The 25,289-nt window shown below is 41.4% G+C and overlaps 1 protein-coding gene across 1 annotated transcript in view; it reads right to left on the bottom strand.

Annotated features, from left to right (window-relative positions):
- MYH9 (myosin heavy chain 9) overlaps positions 1 to 23,617 on the bottom strand; it is a 69,377-nt gene extending 45,760 nt beyond the window's left edge. The window contains exons 1-3 of the mRNA XM_054271381.1: positions 23,508 to 23,617; positions 7,715 to 8,067; positions 2,777 to 2,933 (exon numbers count right to left, since the gene is read on the bottom strand). Coding sequence (XP_054127356.1) covers positions 2,777 to 2,933; positions 7,715 to 8,047 — 490 coding nt within the window. The 5' untranslated portion in view covers positions 8,048 to 8,067; positions 23,508 to 23,617. The remainder of the gene's footprint in view (positions 1 to 2,776; positions 2,934 to 7,714; positions 8,068 to 23,507) is intronic.
- Positions 23,618 to 25,289: the final 1,672 nt, after the last annotated feature.

Below are 25,289 nucleotides of genomic sequence, written 5' to 3'. Positions count from 1 at the left end.
TGAGTCCAAATCAATTAACAGGCAAAGCTTTTCCACACTGTCAGTTTAAGAAATAACTATACCCTGTGCTGACAGAAGTCAGAGTCAAGTCAGCTTGCTATCCTTCTCCAGGCCATGAAGGATTCCCAGTCTTCAGGGCTCTGAAAGTAACCTAGGGAAGGCAGCCTAATCCTAAATGCCTCTGGCTCATGTGGAGCACCCGACCCTTTCATCTTCTATTCTCTGTACAGATTCCTGCCATACCACTGGCTGCTGCACCAAACCTCCCCCACGCTGAGCAAAACCCAGAAAGTGGAATAGGAATGTTGCTTTCCATTCCCCTCGAGGCTAGCCAGGGCCAGAGACACTGCAACAACCTACTACTCACCCTCACTCCCAGTAGCAGACATTGGAATGCTACTGCTACCCTTTGAAACAAGGAAATAAGGCAATAAATAACCCTAAAACAATCTCTAGAGGTCTTGTAGCACACACAGGTAACTGTGAAACCACACAGAAAAATCTTTCCAAACCTAGTTAAACAGATCAAGGCAGGTAAGTTCAAAAGCTAACTGGGAATGATATTCATACCAACAAGCATTACAGAAAGTCTGCAACAAGGTTTCTAAAACTAGGCAAAGAAGAGCTGGGGTAAGCCTCTAGACTGTCAGTACTGCTGAGAATACAGCACAGCTAGAATTGTTCTGGGAAAGGTAAACACTCCAGCAGACCTCATAGCAACTTTCCCATGCTTGGAAAACTGGCAGGGCTGCCATTCTTCAGCTCTGTACAACAAAGCAAGTCAAGTCTGGGGTTTCCAAGTCTTAGACATCATCCGAGAGGTGGTCTGACAGACACATCACCTCTTTTCAACAGGAAAGAAAACACTCACATAGATTAATCACTACCTCTGAACCACCATCAGACCAAGGAAGGTCACCTGTCCCCTGATGTAGAATTGCAGCTTTGCAGCTGTTTGGGTATCTTCTGTCACACACTGATATATACCTGACAGGGACAAAGGACAAGATGCAGGCACATGCACTTTCAAGTGGTTTAACTGTTGTCTGTAAAGGAAAAGGCCTTCTGTCTCCTCACAACACTGCCAAAGAAACTGTTTCTGATTCTATGTAGACAAGATTTCTTTCTAGGGAACAGTAACTTTGGTACAGCTAAGTTAATAGCTTGTTTAACAAAAATACAACTTAGTGCTTGAGCTAACAAGGAGCAGGCAATGGAGGGAAGGAAGCAAAAAAAGAAGGAAAAGTGCAATGAGGTTTATGGACAACATTCTGCCATGTAAAATATAGGTGGAGTATCTATTCTTGACCATATCATGGCAGATCCAGTCTTTCTCTAAGGGAAGTGAGATCCTTTAGAGGTGCAGATTCACAAGTTTTTATCTTCTGGATGCAGCATTCATTTCAGAGTAACACACCAGCAGCATGGCTGCATTTCTTCAAGACCTGCCACATCTCCAGCAAATTGCCACCAACACCCTCCCACAGTCCACTTCAGCAGGTCTGTGTACTCACCCCTCTCCATCCCAGGCTTTTATAAATATAGATTAACTGATCCATCACATTAGCTCACCCCTGTGCTCTGACCTGCATGGCACCACACTTAAACAACCTTTATCAGCTTTCCCCACACCAAGTTTGTTGGAAGACACTAACACAGGTTGGTGGGTGGAGATTTTCTCTCTTTTCCACTCTGGGAACCTGTATCATTATAGTCCTCTTATGCTTGGAGGTGCAAGTGGTAGCAAGGGCAGGTGAAAAGCAGAACTCAAACTGAGACTAATGAGAATTTTAAAGCATGACTTTATTATATCTGGACTTTGCTCAAAAATGTGATGCTAGTGACAAGACTTAGGAGGAACAAACACCTTAGTCATTTCTAGACATCAAAAAATAAAGGAGTAGTAACATTCATTCAGGCACACCAAATCAAACTGTCCATTACACCCTTTAAACCTTACAAAGTATGCCTCCTCATAAAACCCAGGTAACAAACAGGAAGAAAAGCACAAAATACCTCCACACCTGAACCTCTCCAAGCATCACAGACACCACAACTGACTTTGTGAAAAACTTCCTCTCAGAACCAGGGATCTGCACAACGCATTCAGAGGTCCATATTTAGAACTCCTCAAGTGATAAACAGGTAGCAGAAAATAGCCACAGTTCTCTGATTCTCAGTTGTATGATGTGGAGTGAAAGAGGTCTATCCACTTGCTTTCTTTTATTCCATGAAAAGGCAACAGATATACTTAATATTTTGTGATAGTGAGTTTTATTAACAAAGTAAGAATATAACCAAAGAAGCCTTGACAGTAAAGCTACCACTGACCATCACACTTTAAAACATAGGTTATACTAAGCTTGACCCCCCCCAGCCAGACTCTGCAATTGGATTTTAAGCTGGCTTTGTTAAAAGCCTCTATCAAACAGTACACATCCCTGCCCACCTACAGCTATGTCAATTCACAGGCTCATCACTGAGATGGAAAATTTGCTACCTCAATTCTCCTTGCCTGCTTCTCTGAACTCCATGTATTCACACCAGCCTGTTCTTTATGTCAAATTTAGCTCTCACCAGACTTTTTGTATAGTTCTTCAATCCACTACAGCAGGAGAGAGCTATTCACCTGAACACAAAGCTGGTGCCAAATAGTGTCTGTAAGCAAGGACAATAATGCCTTTTGATAGCAGTGAGCTGTTGTTCTCCTACAGTGTTTTGACTGCAGCCTTGATTTGTGATTTCAACAAGAGTCATTATCTCAGTCAGCACTCACCTTGCATCATACTCCTGTAGGCTGTGTCTGTGATGGCATAGATATGAGGGGGCATTTCATGTCTCTTTTTGCCTTTGTACATCTCCACTATTTCTTCTGAGTATATGGGCAGGTTCTTGTAAGGATTGATTACCACGCAGAACAGGCCTGAGTAGGTCTGGAAAGAAAACACCCCAGCAAACAGACAGAAATTAAAAATGTTATATACTTGCATATTTTAACAGTACATGACTTGAAAAAACAAACAAACCAAACAGTGCTTTTTTAATTACTTCTTCCAGTGATGCCATGTGGAATGCTTCCCACTAAACAATATTAGAATCTGAGGAACAGCCCAAGTACTCTCACCTTGACCAGTACTCAACTCTTCCAAGTGTCCACCAAACACCTACTGAGCCATTAGTAATACTGATATCACTGATCTGCTCCCCAGCTAATTAACAGTCCACTAGGACTGGCTTTTCCTCCTTTCAAAGTAAGTGCCATTTCATAATAGAATGTAGGTGCTTAGCTTCAAAATGCATACATTTTGTGTTCTGTCTCATGTTTAATATCCATTTATCTAGAAAATGATCACCAAACAAAATAGAACCTCAAGCCAAAATAGTTACTAAAAGAAAAATAAGACCAGCCTACTCCTGAGAGGTTTTCAAGACCACTAGACCATGCCAAAGGCAGTGCCATCCTGTTCTGAAAGGAAAGCTGGATTAGATAGCCTCCTCAAGACCCCCCAAGCCTGAACACTTTCATGATTTGTAATGTAGCAAGTGGGACTAGACTTAGATTCAAATTGAAAGGTCAGCAATGTATAGTATGTTCAGTATGTATGTTTAGAATGCTCAGTATTGTTCCAAACCAGTCAAAATAGAAAAAAATTCTAAAAGAAGTCAGTGATATATGCCAAAGTTTGCTTCTAATTCATATAAAATGGTTAATTCATTATCTATGACAGCAAACTGCCATTTCTCAATTGGTTTCCACTGGCTTAAATTGCTCAGTTCTGAGGGAATACAACTGTCAAAACAGTTCCAATGAAAATATTAAGCTTCTTAAAAAAAAAACCCACGAACCTAAACTTTGAGATCTGAGTACCTGAAAAAAAACCAAAAAACACAACAACAATTTTTTTACTTGCAAAGGGAATAAGAAGAGCAGAGGCTTCTTAGATATTTCCTAGACATTCTAAGAATAGCATTCCAAGCCCTGCTCCTGGGGCTTAGTGCTATCCTAGCTCCCTGTCAACTTTAGAAGCAGCTGTTTGGAACATCTGGAGATGAGCAGCTTCCTACAGTAACTTGCAGTGGTACCAGAAGAGAGTACATTTGGCACTTTTTATTTCTATTGCCAAGATCTCTTCTATTGTTTGCTCAATGAAAAAAGAGTGCTTTGGAGTGGTAGAGAGTTCTCCACAAGGAGCACAGAGAGTACTTAATCAGATTTAGCTCCTTAGCCAAAGGTAAGGATTAGACTGCAGTGATCAGAAGGGTGAAAATAGCATCTACTACACAGTTTGTGGTAGCAGATGCAGTTTATGTCCAATCTTTCTACATGCTGGCTTAACACTAAGTAACAAGTCCACTGTTATATGCAGTAGATTCAGATATAGATTCAGACAGAAGTCCTCCAGGAAGTGAGTTTTTCATTGATGTTTAAGGTTTCTTTTCCACATCCCAGTATAAACAATCAAGATATGTTTCCAGACCTACTCTTTTTTTTCCCCTCCTTTTTTTTTTTTCTCCATTAATTTTTTAAAATATTTGAGGACTACTTGAATGGCTTACAGAAAATACTAAATGTCTTTCCAAAGTGGAAAACTATGAAAGTTGGCTAAAAACCTTTTGGCATAGTACTTCTAAAGTTCCAGGAAGCTAAGCTTCTAGTCAGGTTAGGTTTCAGGTGGTGCCTGAAGACAGCAGTTTAAGGAGTTTACAGCAACCAAGCCAGCAATGTCAGTTCCTTTTGCCTCAGTTTTAGTTCTCCATCAAGTCTGACAGCACTTGCACAGCACAGAATAAAAGCTGGAAGTCTGGATGATGCTTTCCTGACCTTTGACTACACCAGTGGAACACAGAGTAGGACAAAGAGACAGAAATGGGTCAATGCAAGAGCAGCATGTTCACAGTGCACACAAGTCCACAAGGAAGGTAGAGCTTTCTTAGCTGTGTATGTGTGACTCCTCATGGCTGTGACTGCTGATAGATTAGAATGGTTGCTTTTCCTGTAAGTACAGTTCATGTCTAAAGCCACCCTATGGATGAGAGCAGCAGTTTAGAAAAGGGAACACATTAATTTCACTTAGAGTGATGAAACCATGAGGCAAGTATGTAAGAAGAAGCTACCACCTTCTTCCAGCATTCTGCTTGCCAGGAGAAATACCTAAGGGAAGTTTCCAGGCAGTAAAACGACCTCAGCTGTGTGAAGGGATATTTTTGTCTAATAAAGACTGGCAACTAATGATGGCTGGGATAAAAAACAGAGTAAGACCACCATGTCATGACTGCTGGTTGAGGTAACTGACAGTTTCATATAGGAAGCAAGTTTAGTTGTATGTATAAGCAGAAGCTGCCAGCCCCACCACAGAGAAGAGTTATCTTCATCTTACTGAAGTACAAATAAAGACTCATATGCATAAATCCCTGAATTGAACCCAAGGTTCCAATTCAAAGGCTCATCTATTATAAGCATAGCTGGCTTGGAAATCTGTACTTTGTCTCAGACATTACTATCTCAAAATAGAATTCTGGCATTACCTTTCACTAACTATTTCAAGTGACACACATGCCAAACTGGAACTAGTTTTATTTTTCTAACTGGTAAACTAACTCTGAGGAGTTGAAAGGACCATCTGCAGCAAGGCACAAAGCTGACAGCATCAGAAAATTTATTTTCCAGTAACAGTTAACTTCAATAAAATAACTGGAACATGTAAGATTGAGTTTTGAGTTTCACACTGAATACAAACAAAGCAGTTCAAGTAAGCAAAAATGATTCATAAAAGCTGAAAATGATCTTTTGATAAAGAATTCCCAATAGAAAGGGTTAATATGAAAGCCAGTCTCTTAGCAAGTCACCTCAGTGCAGAACCAATCCACACATGGAAATAGCAAAATGGTGTTTGGAGTCAAGCTCTTAGTTCTTGAATTGTCTGCCACTCCTCACTCAAAATTTTGCCTGCAATTACCAGTAATAAGATTTCCCCCTTTGTATTACAGGATGAAAAGACAGAAAAATAAAGATAAATAAAAAGGCAAAAAGATAATAACTTATAAAAACACACAGCCTTGCTGCCAAATAAGAAAGAAAGGAGAAGAACAGAACTGAACTATGCCTGCAATCTTTCCAGACACATTTCTGCTGGAGATGCACTGCGTCTACTCCCTTTCTTCAAGCGGATTAATGATCAACCAACAGCCACTCCAATGAAAGTATTTTAAGCCTTCCCATAAATCTCTTGACTTGCTGAGAACTGCTGACAGGTGAGATCAGTCCATTTCACAAGTGCACAGGAACACAGTTTTGGCAAGACTCAGATTCTGTAATAGAGAAACACTATGCAAGGTTTGCTTGGGTGAAGGGTGTGGGGATTTTTTACAAAAAAATCTCACAATCTTCTTACAATCCAATTAGAAGAACTCAATTTATTAGTCACAGGCCATGTCTGAAATTTCAGATGGTATCTTGCAAGATATGTGAAACAGCCCATTGCACAGCATAGAATAGACCTTGAGACACTGCTGAATTATTTTCAACAATTATTATATAATGTAGCAGTATTTCCTACTCTAAAAATGTTACACATGGATCTTGCATATCCTATTTCATCTGCATACCAAGAGTTTTCCATCTGAGAGTAGGTTTTGACCAATAGTGGAAGGAGTTGTTAACTACAAAAATAATAAACTACATAAACTCCAATCACATTAGCTCTCAAATTTTGACATCAGACTGTGGAAATCAGACTAAATTTGTATTGGCCTTGCATCTTCCAGATAGTCTCTGATAGTTTCTCCAAGAGTCATTTGTATGCCTTCATGCCACTCCAGAAGAGCAGACACAGCACTAGTAAGTCATGGGTTTCTCCCTTGTGTTCTCCCTAGTCCTGTTTTAACCAATCACTGCACACAAATTTTACATTATCACTGAGTTTAACAACTCATTCTATAACTGCAGATTATTAATAAAGCAGAAGCTAGCATGACCAACATCTGCTTGCTAAACATAGGCAACATGAAGGGGAAAATCAGAAGGGAACTGAAGAACCAGGTCAAGGTTCCAAAGTCTCCTTCCCCTATTTATTGCCTTTGGTATTGAGTGAAGTGGTTGCTGCCTGCTTCATTGGGTATGACCCTTGGTCCCATAAATAGTGTCTGTTATTTACACAGCAATGAGAAACAGGAATCTCTGCTCTTGTCCATTTGGGGATGGAAAGAAAAGGAACATTTCCTATCTGTGAGTACATGCAGGCACACATGTTTCCTCTCTAGAAAGATGCTCTGAGATCCACACAAAGAGCTTGGCACTTCTTTCCCACTGAAGCGTCAGACATGGGAAACACATTTCAGATGCTGGGTGGAATAGGACTGTGTTATTATTATTATTATTTGGTTAGGTTCAGATCAGACTCCCTGTTTACCACTACCCAACTGCTCTTGTGTCTTGCTAAGAGAAAGTTAAAAGGCATTCAAAACATCCTGCAAACAAAGACATTAAAACATTAAAGCCAGATTTACCATAGCATTCTTTGAAACTTTCAACATTAACTAGAGGGGGATTGGCATAGTTTAGTGAAAAAATTTTAAGTAGAGGGAGGAAGGTAAGTCACATGATGAGTTGTGTATAGGGGCAATGAAAGGCTAACACATGCATTTAGGAGCAATTACATTAAGTTCACACACTATGTCATCAGGAACTCCTACCCCAACAGACAAGATTACTTACATAGATCAGTCCTGAGTAGTATCTCTCCTTCAAGTTGTGAAGCACAGAAGCCTCATTCAGGCACGTCAGCTCAGCCATATCTTCTACTTTAGAGAATTTGGGGGGGTTCATCTTCTGGATGTCATCCTTATTTACTTTCACTTTCTTTCCATTCTCTGCCAGTTCCACGATGGCTTCATCTCCCACTTCTTCCTTCAGGCTAGCTGCCTCAAAGCCATTCTTCTCTGAGGGAACCCATACCAGCTTCTTAGCTGCCCAGTCAGCCTGAGTCAGGGGGTTATTGATGATGTTTTTGTCCACATAAAGGTACTTATCTGCGTCTCTTTGCGCCATTGTGGTTTACAGCTGGGGACCTGTGAACAAAGGGGGAAACAAAGAAAAAAGTTATTTTTAAAGCCTCAAATTGCCTTGCAACTTCTCAGAGGCAGACAGGCACATGCTAAGTACTCTGAATCCCTGGTCATTAGAGCATGCCTCTCCCTCCTTTAATTTCATGTTAGTAAGCACTGCTAAAGTTGTCAAACTTCCAATAAGGCCAAGGTTTTGCTTGCCAAGAGTATGAAAAAAACCAAACTAGCAAGCAGTTTATAAAAAACCCAAAACCTACAACAAAACACCGACCGTTAAGCATTTGGAAGCCATTATTTGGCAGAAAAGAGGAAGCACATTAAAGTGGCAAGCACCAAACAATTTGTGCCAATCCTCATAGCATCAGACACTATGTCAGTAACATTCTGGTCAAGAGTAACCCTTCACTGCTCTACTTGGTAGAGATATTGGCTCAGAAATAAAATCATAAATGTGTAATCAACACTTTTACTTTGTATCTCCTAATCTTGATAAGCTATAAATCAAAACCCACAACTTCTCAGAAATGTCAACTACCAGCCTAAAATGCGAGGTGCAGTTTACTTCTAAAAGATAGCAGTAATTTGCACACACCAGTTAAGACTGATATTAGATACTTTCCATCACCAGCTTAGTAGTAACACCCAACTCACCAGTTCATATCTTTTTTTTTTCCTAGATAATGTTCAGTAGCAAAATATCTCCAAGATAGTAACAGAATAAATCAGGAAGCTTTACAGCTAAATATCTTCTATTAACATCCTTCTATGAAGCTGTGGTCAGATAGAGGAGAGAGTTTCATCCCTACAAAAGGGAGACTTAGGCTGCATACTTGAAAAATGGCACCCTAGATTTAGTGTTTCACCAAAACCAGAACACTACTGCCAGGGATTTTCCAGTTTATAAGGCAGCAATTTTATTAGTGCCATTCAAAAGTCCTTTCAATCAGAAAAGGGCTGCATGCGTCAAGGCTCATTAACCATGTAACAGCAGCCTCTTTACAAGATCCCATAAACATTACTTCTCAGATTCTTCCTCACAAAGATACCAGTGTCCTCAATATATGTTTCTCATAGCTTGAATAGAAACTAGAGGTCTTTACTACCTATAGAACAGCAAATGAAAATATGAGTACTCATGTCCTAGAAGGCTATCAGGAGCTATATGGATAGCTTCTCTACAGAATTCATGTTTACAAACCAGCAGGCAAATCAAGTAAGTGAAGTCTGACTGCACACACTGCAGACAAAAAGATATTGAAAGAGGGACAGAAGCAGCTCAATTCCCAAAACATGCATGAAAGCAACAATAGATGTAGAGTCCCAGCATTAGCAAACAGTGAATGAAGCCAGAAAAGCATCAGCCATAATAATGATGGGCGCCAATGCCCACAACAGTCATTTGCAAGCGTGTAGGGAAATTCCTTTCAACAAATGTATCACTGTAAGGGGTATGTAACTTTGTGCCAGAGACTGTATGGATAGCTGTATATTCACAGTCAAAAATTCTTCAGCAAACAAAGAGAAAATCACTCTATAAATAATCACTTCCTTTAGTTTGAGTTTAAAATCTTTGTCTTTAGCCTTACTGGATATGCCAAGCACCTATTCCACACTTGACCTCATCTTTCCTCCCCCACAGGGTCACTGACACTTCCACCTCAACCACAATGGTGATTCTCAGAGCAACTCCTCCTTTTTTATTATTCCATTTTATTATTTCATTATTCCTGAAAACTAGATTTTCATGGACACATGATGAAGAGATATGTTGTAAAGACAAGATGCAGCAGTCTGGAGGCTGCCATAAAAAACCTGAGCTGTCAGAAGAGCTCCAAGACCATCCTATAACAGCAAGCCTGACAGAGTATATAGCAAATAAAGAAGGCCAACAATTCAACAGAAGATATTAGGATTTCATGACACTGCAGAGTATCATCTGCAGGCTGTGATCAAATGGTTAAAAAAAGGGAGTGGAAGGAAAGAGAGGAAAAAAAAAAAGAAATAAATATTCAATTGTGTTCAGAGTTGTATCAGGTTTGGCAAAGCAACAGCTGTGCTCTACCCTCCATTACACAGCTTCCTGCCTATGCAACTCCCAGAATGTAACCAGTTGCCTTTTTTGGCTATAATCAGGCAGGACACAGAGGCAGTATGCTTCAGCTAAATTCAGTTTCATCATTTCCTGAGGAATCCAAAGTAACCAGCCATCTGAAGTGTCCTACATTACAGTGAAACACAGTTCTTGCTTCCTCACTGCTAGAGTACATGCATGCATTCAGTATACCTTCAGATACATTCTAGGATAAAGACTAATTCTTTTTTTGGCAAAGGAGTAGATAAGATCACAATAAATCTTTCAAAGAGTATCCTCAGTCAGTCCTAGATCTGAAGAGAACTAAGAAAATAAGATAGTTACAGAGAGGCTAATCAAATTCCTTGCAGGAAGAGAACCCCAAATTATCTCACATACTACAAGAGTGCATTCTTCAGCCAGTAAGAGATCATTCTAGAGCATCTATACCTTTTTATTTTCAGGGCTGAAAACAACTTTCACAGTAAGAGGAGAAATAGCCTAAAACAGCTATTCTAAAATCTCACCAAACACTAAGTTCAAGATATTTTTAATATATTAAATATATATTAATATAGTATAATCTAGTGTATATATAAATATATATTTAATATAAGTTTTAATATTTTAAGTACTACCAAACAGTAGTGAGGAGATTCCAAAAGGGTCTGCACCTCAGACTTGAAAATTCCCCTATTGCATGGCAGCAGCAGCCTTATCATCTTAAACTAGCTCTCCTGTGCTCCAGAACAGATCCTCATGTAGCAGAACAGACAGAGGCTCAAGCTGAGATAACGTGGCATCAGAGCTATTCTCGAGGCTGACTGCGAACCCACAGGGCATCTAAACTAGCAACACCACAAACCAACCATTAATCTGTCTTCTCCACAAGAACAGTACCAGAGGAATCATATCCAGCAAGCTCCATCTCATGGGCTCCTAAACTTATCTTCCTAGCTTATGCTGCATTTCACTGAGCAGTTCTAAAAATCCCTTAAAGTGGTCAAGGAAGGAAGCAAGCCCAGTAAGCTCTTACACCAACTAACAATGAATGCAAATCATTGCTCTTTTAGGAACAAATTAGGAAGCAATTTGTTTGCCTGGTAGTTTGCATTTGGGGTGTAGATAATTATGTAGGAGAAGGACATTTATCTTTACATGGCTATTGTGCAACTGCCAGATGAGAATACTGTTAACAATATTCTTTTTGATGCCAGTCTATAGGCAAGAGGACCAAAGAATACAGAAGGAAGACAGACCATCCTTGTTTTGAGTTTAAATGTCTCCTTCCTAGTATTGTTTCCAAAAATGACACACTACAGTCACTTCCCTGTTAACCCAGTATGTTCCCTTATTGTGGTTCAGAGCAGTCTGGGGAAGAGGATGGTCAAACTTTGCTTGTTTTCCATTATTTCAGAATCCAAGAGATATTCTTTGTCATTGAACTAACTACATAATTGCTACAAAGATGCCATACAGCCACAGAGAGAGACAAAATGCTCCCTCTGTGTCATGAATGGGATCAAGACATCAGTATGTAGTGCAACCTTAAAAAATAATACCAACTGCCCTGTTGACATACATATTTCCCAGCAGACAAATTCTTTTGAGAGGAACAAGTCAAACACTGGATTTAACTTAAGATGACATGCATTCCCATTGAATTAGGCAGAATTACTCCAAACCCTCACTGGAATACAGTCATATGGACAGAAGTTTGCCTCAGTCTCCTGCAATTTCATAGCCTTAAGGCTTGAATTATAAGACACTTCACACACACTCTACTTAAAGCAACATCAAGTGCTTCCCACAAACCTGGGAACAAATACTTGATCTGGTTTGGAAAGGTCTAAAGGCTACCTCTGTTGTAAGGTCCCTTTCTTTCAATTACAAGTGTTTTACAACTGCTAAAAGCACAGAACATTACCTATTTGCAATTAAATTTTCAATTTTACATAAATATGTATTTGTATTACATCCCCCATTCCCCCCAGACATTCACTCTGTCAGCAGCCACAGAATTGTTCCTGGAGTGAGCCACTGCTCAATTAGACAAGCTTGAGCTTTACTAACTATGGAGCTAACAGCTGAAGTAGAAATAGAATTCACAAGAATTCTATACTTATTTCATAAGAGCATTAATGCAAGAGTTAAAGCATCACACTTACAGGTACTAGAGCACTGGCTGGGCAAGGAAACACCTCTAATTTGAGTTACCTAAACCACCGTTAAAGTAGGGATCCCCACACTGTTCTTCCTTGGCTTCAGCCTCATTCCTAGCAAAGATGCATTACTATACCGGAACAGACAGTTTTATTCACACACCATTTCATTTCCCTGCTTTAATGAATTATGAGAAGTTTGTGAAATATTGTGCTACCAAGGATGCAAAACAGCCATTTACATGCACAGAATCCTTGGCAATTCAGATCAACACTTCAGAACTTTGCTGTAAGACTGAGCCAGCCTGAAAAGGGATGTAAGTGGATAATTACTGGAAGTTTTCTTCTGCTTCATATCTGCCAGTAAAACACTGTTACAAATCTTCTGTGATTTCATATTAAACAATCCTCCCACATGGTTTGCCTAGTGGCCTTTCTACTTGCAGTGCAACAGGAACTACCCTAAAGGGTGACAAAAAGAATGAACAATAAACACCAAACATATTTAGACTACAAGTTAATTTCCCTTTCTTTAAATCGTTCACCTTTTAAAGGCAGTTCATGAATACAACTTTGCCACCACTTTCCAAACTATCTTACCTTTAGCAGCTTGTCAGAGGGTGCAATACAAGACAAAAGGCTCTTTCCCAGAACAAAAGGACTGTACACCATTTCTATAAGCAAGACAAGATTTTTGTACTAGAAAGTTATAGCACTGCTGGTCACTCATGGCCCTATTTTAGGTACAACTAAGTTGCACTCAGTGAGAACTTTGATTATTTGTTAATACACAGCATTTAAAAATAATCTGAGAAGCTGCAAATTATTCAAACTAAGTTTGGTCAGTAATAGTCATATGATGGGAATCCTTGCAAAGCTATGATCTGAACAGCTAATACTTGTGTTATTCCTACAATTCAACTATTTCACTTTCCCCAGCCAGCTGAATGTGGTTCCTCAAATTAGATTTAAGAGCAGCTAGAACACTAGACTAAACTAGTCTAAAATAGACTTTAGTGGCCAGGCTAGCTACAGTGACCATGAACTGACATTATAAAACCCTTAACCTACCAATAAGAAACTTCCTGTAATTCCCTTGTATTCATTAAGGAACTGTTCAGATCTCATTCATTTAGGTTAGAGTGACACTTCACAGCTCCAAGTGACAGTATATTTATGGAAAGGAAAACTGTAAAGTTTGTTAGCCCAAACTGCTCCAATTTGTAAGCAACACCCACATAAAAACCGGAGTTGAAATTACTAAGGGTGAGAAATGAATCACAAGGAGGCAGAGGGAAAGGAAAGGGAAAAGCTTGCAGGAAGCTGAACTGATGGACAGGTTATAGCTGCTTATTTCCCAAGTTCAGTACATTGAGACACACCAGTGCTTGATGCTTCAGGGTGAATGCAAGAATCAGGAATTTCAGTTGTCCCACAGAGAATACACCACCAGGCAAGTACCTGAACTCGCAATTAACACCCCCTCACAGGCAGTCCCGCTGAAGGCACCGAGCTGCACTTACCCTTTCCATTCAGAATGCTGCCATGCAGACTCATTTCTTCTATTTCAGCTTTATTTGGGACTCATAATGACTGCTATTAGGCTTACTGGAGAGTTCACTGCTTTCCTCTCCAGTCACAGTCTGACGCACACAATACATTGTTGAAAGATTTATTTCACAACTGGAATGCAGTTTGCTGGCAATTATTGTTGCATATTCAGTTTGACTGTAGTGCTGCCCAGACTTGCCAGCTACCCTGTTTATTACTGTAAATTAAACTCAAGGTAGAGCACTAAAGTGCCCTCTCTGTATGTGGGGCTCGAAGAACCAAGAATGAGGAACCTAATTATCTAATGCATAAGTGATGCTCCTATTGCACAGAAGTGACCTACTGGCCAGACTACAGCTAAGACAAAAGAAAGAAACTGAAGGAAATTCTGCACCTTCCAAGTGGCCTAAAGGTACCCAACACACATCCTCAGAACGGTGAACATGGAATAAATGTTTCTCGGTTTCTCCATGTCCAGCCCTCTTCATCAGCTGCCAAGCACCACTCTGGTATGTGTGAAGCAGCACTTTGATATATTCTGCTGTAACAGCTGACAGAGGGGGTTTGTTCTGGCAGCTGGGACACCCAATAGCAAAATGCAAAGGCCACAAAGCCACGTACACGAAAGACACTCACATGCCACTTAATAATCACCTCTTCTCTCCACTGGGTTCAAATACAGTAGGAGTGTGAGAACAGTCCCACAAGCATGGCATATGTTCATTTAACAAATATTAATGCCAATCTGAAGTGGCTACTGTTGGGTACCAAGGACTGAAAACAGGGTAATAACGCAGTGGCTTCACCACAGGCTAGAGACAGAAGCACAGGAACAATCTTGGGCAACCACACTGCATGCAGTAATTAACCACTGTAGGTTACAGGCAAATAAAGGCAGGCATAGCTTCCTAACTTAATGCTAGGGAGGGTATGCTTGCCTCTATTTTAATTGCACCTTGTGAGTTCAGGGAGACATAAAAACTACTACACTACCATGTAGATGGCACCAATACAGTTAATCAGCTCTATGAAGCCTGTGCATGCTGTTCAAACACACCAAACACTGATTTACGGAGGGGGAGGGTAGCCTTCTGTTGATTTCAAGTCCAGTCTTTAGCATGACAAAGCTAGGCTGGCTGCCACCCAACCCCATTCACTTTGAATAAATATTCAAAGTTTACAATCCTGCATAATACACTTTCTGCAACTGTTGTTTCTCATTAGTGGAGTACAGTACATGCCTTCTCAGCAGAGGAGAGAATTCCTCTTACAGAGACAGTGTGCCCACAAGGAAAACATTCCAGGGGGAGAACACATTCTTCGTGACCACTCAGCAAAGTAATCCCACTTAAGGAGACAGCTGTAGTTCAGAAAATTGCAGCCCATCCCTGCTGTTCAAGCTGTTTTGCTGGAAGACTTGTTTTCAGGAGGCATAATGGCCTGCATAAGCTCTGATCAGGCATGCAGAGTTCCCTACGGACATGGCAGGAGAGAGGGGGGAAGAGCTTGGAAAGTTTTAACCTTTGTTACCTCGGGGTCACTTTTCATCTCTTCCCTGATATTCTGATTTAAGGCAAAAATGTATCTGCCAGGAACTCTGAGGCACTGTGTAAGGTTGCTCTACATACATCAATTAGCACTCTGTCATCTTTGCCAATGCCGGGTTTCAATTCACTGCAAGAGCGGACAAGAAATAAAACAATTACATCTAAATACAGAGACAAAAAATACAGGGCTGGTTCATCCTTTTAGATGCAAATATTTAGCATTTACCTGGCCAAGATAAAGTCATCTTACAGGAACAATTACTCTTGCTAACATGAACTGACAAATCGCTTTGATCAATACTACTAATCATCTTCCAGCTCATAATGAAAAGAACAAATCATCAGTGTAAATACGTCCAGTAAATAATTTTTAAAAGTATCATTTTTACTTTGCAGCAGAAGTTTCTCTAGAAACTTCCAGTTCAGCCTGCTGTGCCAAACTAGGACTGTGTACAAGCAACCTTCTGCTACATCTCATATTTTTATTTTTGTTTCAAATCATTCTGCTGCACATTTACAGCAGCTATGGGGATGGCAGGCAAAAATCCTGGCACAGAGAAGTGTACTGTCTTTACAGGGTCCAAGCTGGATTCTCAACCCTTCCAGCAATACATAACAGTTCAATAAGAAGACCTACATCTCTGTTTATGACAGTGATGTCTGAGGTAGGGGTCTGAAGAATGACTTTTTCTGGACATGAGAACATAGCAGCTCTTACACAGAGAAGAAAAAGCTACATAGCCTTTACGTTCCAGGATGTGTAAGGAGGCCAGGGTGAAAGTATTTATGGTTTTTTATTTGTATTATATTTGTTTTATAAATACTTATGCTCATAAATATCATGTTCAAGAGGGTCTGAAAATCCAGATTGTGGCATTTCCCTACTGCATTCAAGGTCTGGCACAGCCTCTTAGCTATCCATTATAAGCACTGTTCTACAGAAAGCTCCTGGTGCAGTAGAGCACACGAGGAACACTCAAGTTTGTCTTCTGGTTAGCTTGCTCCCTCCCTGACCCGCGCTTTCTTCTCTCATTGGCAAATATATCAGTCTTTTAAAAGGAACAGCATTAGGCATCACTAATTTTAGAATTCACCCAACCGTGCCCTCCTGTCTGGATCTCCCGAAACACGGATTTTTGTGTTAGAGGAGAAGAAAGGACTCATCTTTCAATCTCAAATGAATAAAAGCAAGGGCACTTGAAGTAGAAACTTAGTCTGGACTATTACAATCATGGCTATATGGCATATAAAATTTTCTATATTCTGGCAATTCTAGAAAAGACTTTTTTGGAAAAAAAAAAAGAAAATTATCTCCTTTTGACAGGTGACTGATAAGACATTCCATGATTTCCATAGGAGGAAACAAATATAATTTGAAACTTTCCAATAAAGTTTTGCTTTCTGCCCTAAAAGGACAAAAAACAACATGAGGAAACACTGACCACACAAAACTGTTTTGTGTGTTTCCAGCATAGTTAGCAAGACTGTCCACACCCATATACACAGCAGTGCTGTGGTGGTGAGGCACTGGAACAGGCTGCCCAGAGAGGTTCTGCAGGCCTCATCCCTGGAAGTGCACAAGGCCAGGTTGGATGGAGCTCTGAGCAACCTGGCCCAGTGAAAGGTGTCCCTCGTGGCAGAGGAATGGAACAAAATGATCTTTAAGGTCCCCTCCAACCCAAACAATCCCGTGACTCTCTGATATTCTTCTCCTTATCTACACAAGCAAGAGCTGAACCACTACTGCAGCTGCACTTTTTCCTAACAGAATTAGCAATAATACAACATGGTGATATTTATCATTTAAGTCTACATCAAGTTTTTTGAGCACTAAAGAACTAGAATTTATTTATACAGTTCTGCCCATTAGGAAAAAAATTAGGATTTGCCACAAAACAGATTAGCTCCCACCATGTGCAAGAAGAAGATAAACTGATTTTGCACATGTGTATGTCAGTGCTACATGGGCAATGTAGATAGCTTTTAGAAGTTACATGAATTTGCCTAATAAATTGGCAATCCTTCTTTTATGACTAATACATCTTTCTCATCACATTTGTGTGTTCTCATTTTACTTTTCCCATCATATACTGCATTAAACTTGGAAAGGGCCATTAAACCAATTCACAATAATTTACTGTGTAATGAAATGTCACAGACTTTAGTGTCTGCTATAAAGATTCATACTGCAACATAAACCAGTTCGCTTAGCTTTTACTGCCTGGGTAAAGTCACAAATCTTAAGTCACAATTTAAAGAGTTTTTGTGCTTGTAGAGAAATCTTATTTGGTATTTATCCTCCTCTAAGAAAGATTTACTTGGTCAGCATGCAGACACATACACTTGAAACATAGCCATTTCAAGAATCCAAATGTTTAACTATTTTAGGCAGTCAACTGTATATCTGCATCCATACTTCCATTTATTTAAGCAATTCTGAGAAGGCTGAATACATTCCACTTGATGTCAGAAAGGGATAAAATCATTTCTATCTCTGAACAATGGGGAAAAAAGCGACGTCTGAACCACAACTATGAAGAACAAAATATCTTTAAGTGGCATTCTGCTAAAAAAATAAAATTCCACTAATACAAAAGAAATATTTCTTAGACTACGTCATACGCATTTACAAGTAAAAAGTAAAGTTGTTTTCTAGATAGTTACCGCAATGAGGAATTTATGAATTAAATTGCTGTTTCTGGTTATGTTCATCTCAAATCCTCCCATTCTGACCTGTTCCACTCACTAACTGTTAAACACACAGCTACCCATCCTCACAACCACCCAAAAAACCCAAAGCAAAGTGTCAATACCTTCCTCTACATTTAGAACTATGACTGATATAGCTAAAACAGAAGCCTGAGAGTATTTTTTTATCTACATTTTAAAAAAAGGTGCAAAAATCAATTTACCATATAAACCAACTAGTTTCAAGTGCTTAGCCAGGAACTTACTAATCCAGTTCACTGGTTTGATTTCAGTATTTCTTGAGAAGTTCTTTCATCTAAACACCCTATACCTGTTCAAGTATGTCTAAATTCTAAGATAAGGTTTCTTTTTCTTAAATTGATAGCACATCAATTAAAATTACTTTGTTCACACATTCCAAAATAACTGATTTTATCAATTCTGGCATAGAAAGATTGGAATCTCTTGCAATAAATGGCAAGCAGACCTACATGTAACAGTCCCTGTCAAAAAGAACTTACCAACAATTGACCTACAAACTGATACTACAGTTCTGTTAAGTCAGTCACATTTCGAAAGAAAGAGAAGCAACTAAATTTTTAATTGAAATTTGGCTGTAGGGTTCCTTTCTTTTTTTTTTTTCTTGGACATTTAAAACAATTCTGTTACTAAAACTAACTGGGTCGGTTGTTGACCATAACCAACTTTAACCAAAGTCAAATCTACTGCATCTACAAGGTTGAGTAAAAGAGTCTAAATTCAAATGAACTGGTCAAATCTTGAGCTTAAAAGAAAAACACAGGTGAATGTACTCTCATCACTACAAACAATAAAAAGCAAAGTAAACTATTACAAGAGCATGCTTTAAGTCTATGATTTTAAACAGGAAGCTGCCCAGCAGGAAAAAAAAACCCTCTGATTGCACACAAGTGACAAAATAGAGCTGTAAAATTTCTCTAAACCTTTTTTCTTACAAGTCTGAAGGCCCACTTTGCTTTCACGCAAACCAGAACTCCAGTTCTGTGCAGAGGGATATATCACAATGGATTTCCTGCCGAGACTCATTAAAATGGTAGTTCTTGATGAATGGAAGTATTCATCAGTTAAGAAGACTTCATGATACAGATTTTCAAGTTAAGTTTCCCTTAACATATTAATTATTAGCCTGAGATTACTGAAGTCACTTACCCATGTGGTTTTATTTACTGCTCTCAGTAAAGTCAGCATACATGCATTAGGAGAAATTTATATTTCTAGTTATGAAGACAAGCAGAATCCAAACCCTATGCACAAAACTCTAGAGGCATAAATTTCATAAATAGGTCATGGAGTCAAGACACAGCATACAGCATTACATTTCATTATACCTCTCTGCAACCAGCAGCAATACATTTGTAATACTTCTACAAGAAAAAATTTACAGCAGACAAAGTATGCCAGATCAATTTTCCAGTTTCCCTTTTGCTATGGTTAAAAAGAACATGACTTAGCAGTACTAGCTCCAGAAGTATGACACAATGAAATCAATCACAGCTCCATCACCAGAAAACTGCAGACACTAGTGTTTCTCCAGACTCTTCGGATGCTCAGAATGGCAACAGATTGTGCAGAACAGTAACAGGCCAAAGGACCATTAATTGAAAATGGGGACTAACCCATTATGCTGAACACAACTGGGCTGGAGTGAGGTCAGAAGCTTTTAAACCACTACAGTGGCCTAGGACTACAAGACGAATCAGTGTTGAGATTAGTACTTCAAGTACTCCGAACAAGTTCTCACAACCACTGAAGAAAAAAGTGAAGCGGATAAACCATAATTAAGATGAACTTGTAAATTGATGCATTTCATTTAGTTGGACAACACCCATTTGCATTAGCTTCTAGGGCAGAAGTTGCATTTGTGTTTTCGCTTCAGCTTACTCTATTAAAATCAGGTTGCTAGTTTCCATCTCTTTCTATGCTAGAAAACTCAATTAGAACCATGCTGTGGTTAAACTGAAAAGAAATTTAAGGTACAAGGTCACCGAGCCACCATTAAGTTAGAACAACTGCCAGCAAAAACAATGCTGCTGTAGGCAATCCTCTGCTATTATAGTTTTGTTCCAACCCACAGAAGACTTAATGTCAGGCACACAATTTCTCTACTTAACATGCAAACAGCTCTGCCTCAATTATAAACTAAGAAAGCAGAGAGTAACGAGATATTTACACAAGAAATCAAAGAAAAAAATTTATGTTAGAGGGCACTGAGTGCATTATTAAGACAAACAAACAAAAATACATTATATCATACACTGAAGATTAAGGTTTTGGACACCTTTTAGTAGACATGCACACTAATTGTGAGCGTCTAAAATGCACTCCAGTCATCAGTTAGTTTCAGCATGTTACCCAATAACCCAAAGCTACCACACCAAAAAGTAGATGTACTGTGGGGGATAACACAACCTTAGCTTTGACTTCCCCTTTCAGTAAACCTTGCATTAACTAGATGAGTTCCTGTACCTCCCATGGGCCCACTTATAATCTCACCCTATTACGGTCACACTAATCCATAAGCGACATCAATCTGGGCAAGACACAGGCCTAGGGATGGGGTGGAAGAGGAAGACTGAGAAGAATCAGCTCAGAAATCACAAAACCTCTGACACGTCCTGTCTCCTTTGTTCTGGACATTAACAGAACCAAATCTGAAATTTGGATAGAGACAGACACAACTGAAGTGTATTTTCACAAAGCCAGCAGTAGCTGATATACATGCATTCCCTCATGCCTGCATGTGAATAGCCTGACACACGACCAGCCTGTGAATTATTACAGTCAGTGCACTGTTTTTAAAGACCTTCCAAGATAATAATGGTTCGTGTTTTCAAGATAGTTTGTTGAAGTGGTAAATGCAAGTCGCGCATTTGTAGTAGATACATTTACAGTGCAAAGTAATGTTGCAAAGAGAGTTAAGCGCCTGTGGCATCCAACTGCAAGGCAGTTTTCAACTTGAAGATGAGTGAGTATTAGAGCTACCACTGGCTACACAGCTTGAACACTCTCCAACATTTTTCATAATACCTAAATAATATGCTGGACAACAAAGGTTATTTTAGCTTCCTAAATGAGAGATTTTTCTGTTCTCTTTCCTATGATTTTACTGGACAAGGTTGGTTTTATTTTTATTATTATTACTTTTTCATTACAATCATTTAAAAGATTACAGTATAGCTCTCACAAGCTATTTGTCTTCTTAAAACATTCTGAAACACATCAAAATCTATGCAGAGAAAATAATGAAAAAAAATCTTATTCTTTATCTCTTGAGATGAAATTATCATCTGGCAACATTTTTCTTACAAGATTAACTTGAAAGAAAAAAGAAACAAAGAAACAACCAAAAACCCAACCCACGACCATGGTACAAATAGCCTAACAATCTATGCAAAAGCCTATAAAAGTTTCTCCACTTATTCTTTGGGGGCAGACAGAACCTGACTATTAAGTCTTCCTGTTTATACAGAAACAGACACAGACTATTCAGCAGTGCAAACGCTTCTCCAGAGGTCTTCCAAAGTCAGACCTGGGCTACACAAGTCAAGCATCCAAGGGATAACATCAGACTCCAAAAAGAACCACATCACTCACCAGCTCGGTGCCAGTCACACTCACCTGGATGTTTCAGGTCAGTAAAGAAGTTCAGATCCCCATTTTTACCCACTACTACCAATTTTGCTTCTACTTTACTATTATAGAAAATTTTGCCTGTCCACCTCCATGAAGACAGTGCACACAGTATGAGTAAGTGCAATAACACATAATTTCAGCAGTTCCACCTGATATGGAGCATCGCAGAACTGTTTAATGATTTCCTTGTAGTTATTTTCACAAGGTCAGATTAGCATAAAGTCTTGTGTTTATATAGTTTGGAAAATTGTGATTAACAACTTCAAAACCCTTCTGTGCCACTTACATTTATCAATTGCTTTCCTCTCATTACAACTTTCTAGTTAATAAAATATCAGTTTATCTCAATGAAGCCTTGTGAGTCAATACCTATCTTCACCATGATTTTTGCTGCCATTTTTGCTGGAATGCCATCAATAAGTGAACTTAGTCACATCGTGACCTAGTGACTAATTTCAAAGGTATTTTACACAGGCAGTAACTGATTAGAGGGTTGTTACTTTGGAGTTAAAACTTTACCATACCTAGCCTTATGAATAGGAGATGTATACAAGAGTCAAGAATGTGTAATTTAATCTTCCAGTCCACGGTTCAACAGTCTCCATATAAGTTACCTTGTATTTCCTTACAGCAGGCAAATTATAAATGGACCTTGGCCTGCAGACTACTACAGTATCTTTACAAGTTTGAAGCATATTTTTTTAATGCATTGTTTAGAAGATTACTGTGTTTTGGAAGACCTGCCCAGTTATAAAAAAGCTTAGGTTCTTAGTCCACTCTGATGGAGTGTGGCTCAGGACATCGTGACAGGATATAGCAGAAAAACCTACAGAAGAAGAAAGATCAGGAGCACAAACAGTGCATCGAGAGGAAAAAAAAAGAAGGAAAGGAATTGTAAAGAGGAAAACAAAGTGGAATTAAAGAGTCACTGCATGCAGAGTTTGCTGACCAATGCAGTTCACTTCTGAAAAATCCCCTTTTAGTACCAGAAGCGTGTTATTCTTTTAAAACTCATTTCACCCTGTGTTTAGGTGAATTAGGAGCAATTCTCATTAAACTTCCTGGGCAGGCACCGCGCTCGGGGGCTATGAAACTCGTTACCTTCCACACCTACAAGTCGGCAAAGATACCACTCAAAGCCGGAGAACTTTTACTACTCGGTTGGAGCTGATGCCTGAAAGCACAAGCTATCTGCAAGAGCTCTCGGTGCAAGCTTCATCTTGCCCTGTCACTCCCTCCTCCCTCCCTCCCTCTCTCTCCTGGCCCAAACCGAACGAGGAAGTGGAGCCGGGCGGGCGGGCGGAAGCCAAGCCCATGGCGGTGTCTGCAGGAGGGCTGTCAGCCCGTGACTCAGGCTGCAGCCCTGACAGCTGCGGCCCCGGGCGGCCCCTGCCCGCTGCCCCCGCGGGCCGGGCAGCGGAGGGCAGCAGGGAGGGGAAGGAGGAGGCTGCGGCGGCACAGGGCGCCAGTCACCCACCCCACCTGCGGGAGGCCGGTTCGCGGGGCGCGCAGGGAGCAGAGCGGCAACTCCGCGGGCACGCACGGCCCCGGGGCACGGGGGAGACGCGGGGAGCACGTCAGCCCGGCAGGTCCCACGGGGACCGAGCGGACACGGAGCGGCGGGACAGCGGGAGCCTTCTCGCCCGGCCGGACAAAGAGGCGCCAAATCCGGCGAGGGAGGGAGGAAAGCGCGGCGCCAGGAGGGAAATCCAAAGCCCACCCGCGCCCACCGCCCCGCCCGACCGGCTTCACCTGAGCCCGGCTACGGTGGAGGGAAGGAAACGCCGCGGCGGCGGCTGCGCTCCTCACGGCAAGAGTGCGGCGTCCTCCGGCTGCGACTCCTCCCGCGGCACCACGACCGCCGCTCGCTCACCGGCTCGGCTGAGCCGCCCGCCCGCCCGGGCGGGGCCGCCCCGCCTCCACGCCGCCGCCCACCAATGGTGCCGCCGCTCCCGGAGATTGACGGCCAGTGTGACCAATCAGAGTGGCCGAGGTGTGCGGAGGCTGAGGAAGCCGTTGAGCCGTTAGCAACGCCCGTGCGCCCCGCCCGGCCCCGCCCCGTCCCGCTCAGCCCAGCCCGGCACCGCGGCCGCTCGGGCGGGGAGCGGCGGCTGAGGGGCTGACGGGGCTCCGAGGGCTCCACCGTGCCGGCTGCGGGGTCGGGTAGGACTCCCCCGCTCCGATCCGCTCGGGTCGAGCCCGGCCGAGCTGCCCCCACAACGCCCCACGCCGCGGCAGCCCCACAATGCCCCGCGCCGGTCTTTGGTGCTGCCGAGGGCAGCGGGTGCGGCCCCGGTCGGGAGCAGCAGTGGGGCCGGGGCCGGGAGCAGGAGAGGGGCTCCGCGGGGCCACGGGACGCGGCCCCGGCCCGGAGCAGGAGAGGGGCTCCGCGGGGCCATGGGCTGCGGCCCCGCCGCCCGAGACCGTGCCAGAAGTCCTCTGAGATGGGGGGTAGGGGTTGGGGGGTGTCCCGGCCAAGAGGTTCCCAGTCAGCCTCGCTGTAGTGCAAAATACCTGCAAGAGTCAAAATTTTGTTTCACAGAGTCATTTAGGTTGGAAAAGCTCTCTGAGATCATCGAGTCCAACCTATGACCGAACACCACGACGTTAACCATACCATTGCACTGAGACTGCGCCACATGCAGCCTTTTCTTAAGCACCTCCAGGAATGGTGATTCCCCCACCTCCCTGGGCAGCCAGTTCCCATGGCTAATCACTTTCTGTGAAAAAATTCCTTCTAACGTGCAGCCTGGCTCAGCTTGAGGCCATGGTCTCACCCTATCAGTGGCTGCCTGGGAGAGGAGACTGACCTCCACCTGGCTACAGCCTCCTTTCAGGCTGTGGTAGAGATTGATAAGGTCTCCCCTGAGCCTCCTTTTTTTAGGCTCAACAACTGCAGGTTCCTCGGCTTCTCATAAGACTTTTCCACCCAGGAAGGTAAAGGATCTTGTTTCCTTTCACTGGCTTCTAAGGGACAAAGCTGAGGCAGGCAGAAGCATGAGTGTAAGCAGCCCCTGATTCTGCTGAGGTCTTTGAACAGCCAGTGCGCCTGCTCACAGAGGTCTGAAATGTATTTTAGAAGGCAGGCTGAAACACTGATGTGTGAAAAGACAAAAGGGTGTAATTCTGCCCCTTATATTTAGTGGAACCTCAGGATGAGCTAAAGGAGGAAGCAATAGCCAGGATGTGAGACCAAAGTCCTTCTGAAAAGAGTACAGCATATCTTAATCCATATGCCAGATCCAGAAAAGCAGATAAGGTTTACTGCACCCTTTATGAGAATATAGAAAGGCAAGGGTCCTTCCCTTTATGACTTCCTACTTTGTGCAAGGAGGGTACATTTGCAGATGTAGTGCCAGTGACAGAAAATGCAAAGCAAAATTTACTGGTGGCAGTATCAATGCTACAAGCAGAAGAGGCAAATGAAGTTAAAGAGGCTTGAATAAAGAGGGAAGTTAATGGAGAAGTATCTATAGTAAGCATTTCTTGTCTGAGTGGAACACTTAAAGCTTAAAAAGGTTCACTGCAGCAGTT

The sequence above is a fragment of the Melozone crissalis genome, unplaced genomic scaffold, assembly GCF_028551555.1.
Source record: "Melozone crissalis strain CALT ecotype California unplaced genomic scaffold, PUWL_Pcris_2 ptg000004l_1, whole genome shotgun sequence".
In the NCBI taxonomy this organism is placed as follows: domain Eukaryota; kingdom Metazoa; phylum Chordata; class Aves; order Passeriformes; family Passerellidae; genus Melozone; species Melozone crissalis.
This window is presented reverse-complemented; position numbering and strand designations above follow the sequence as displayed.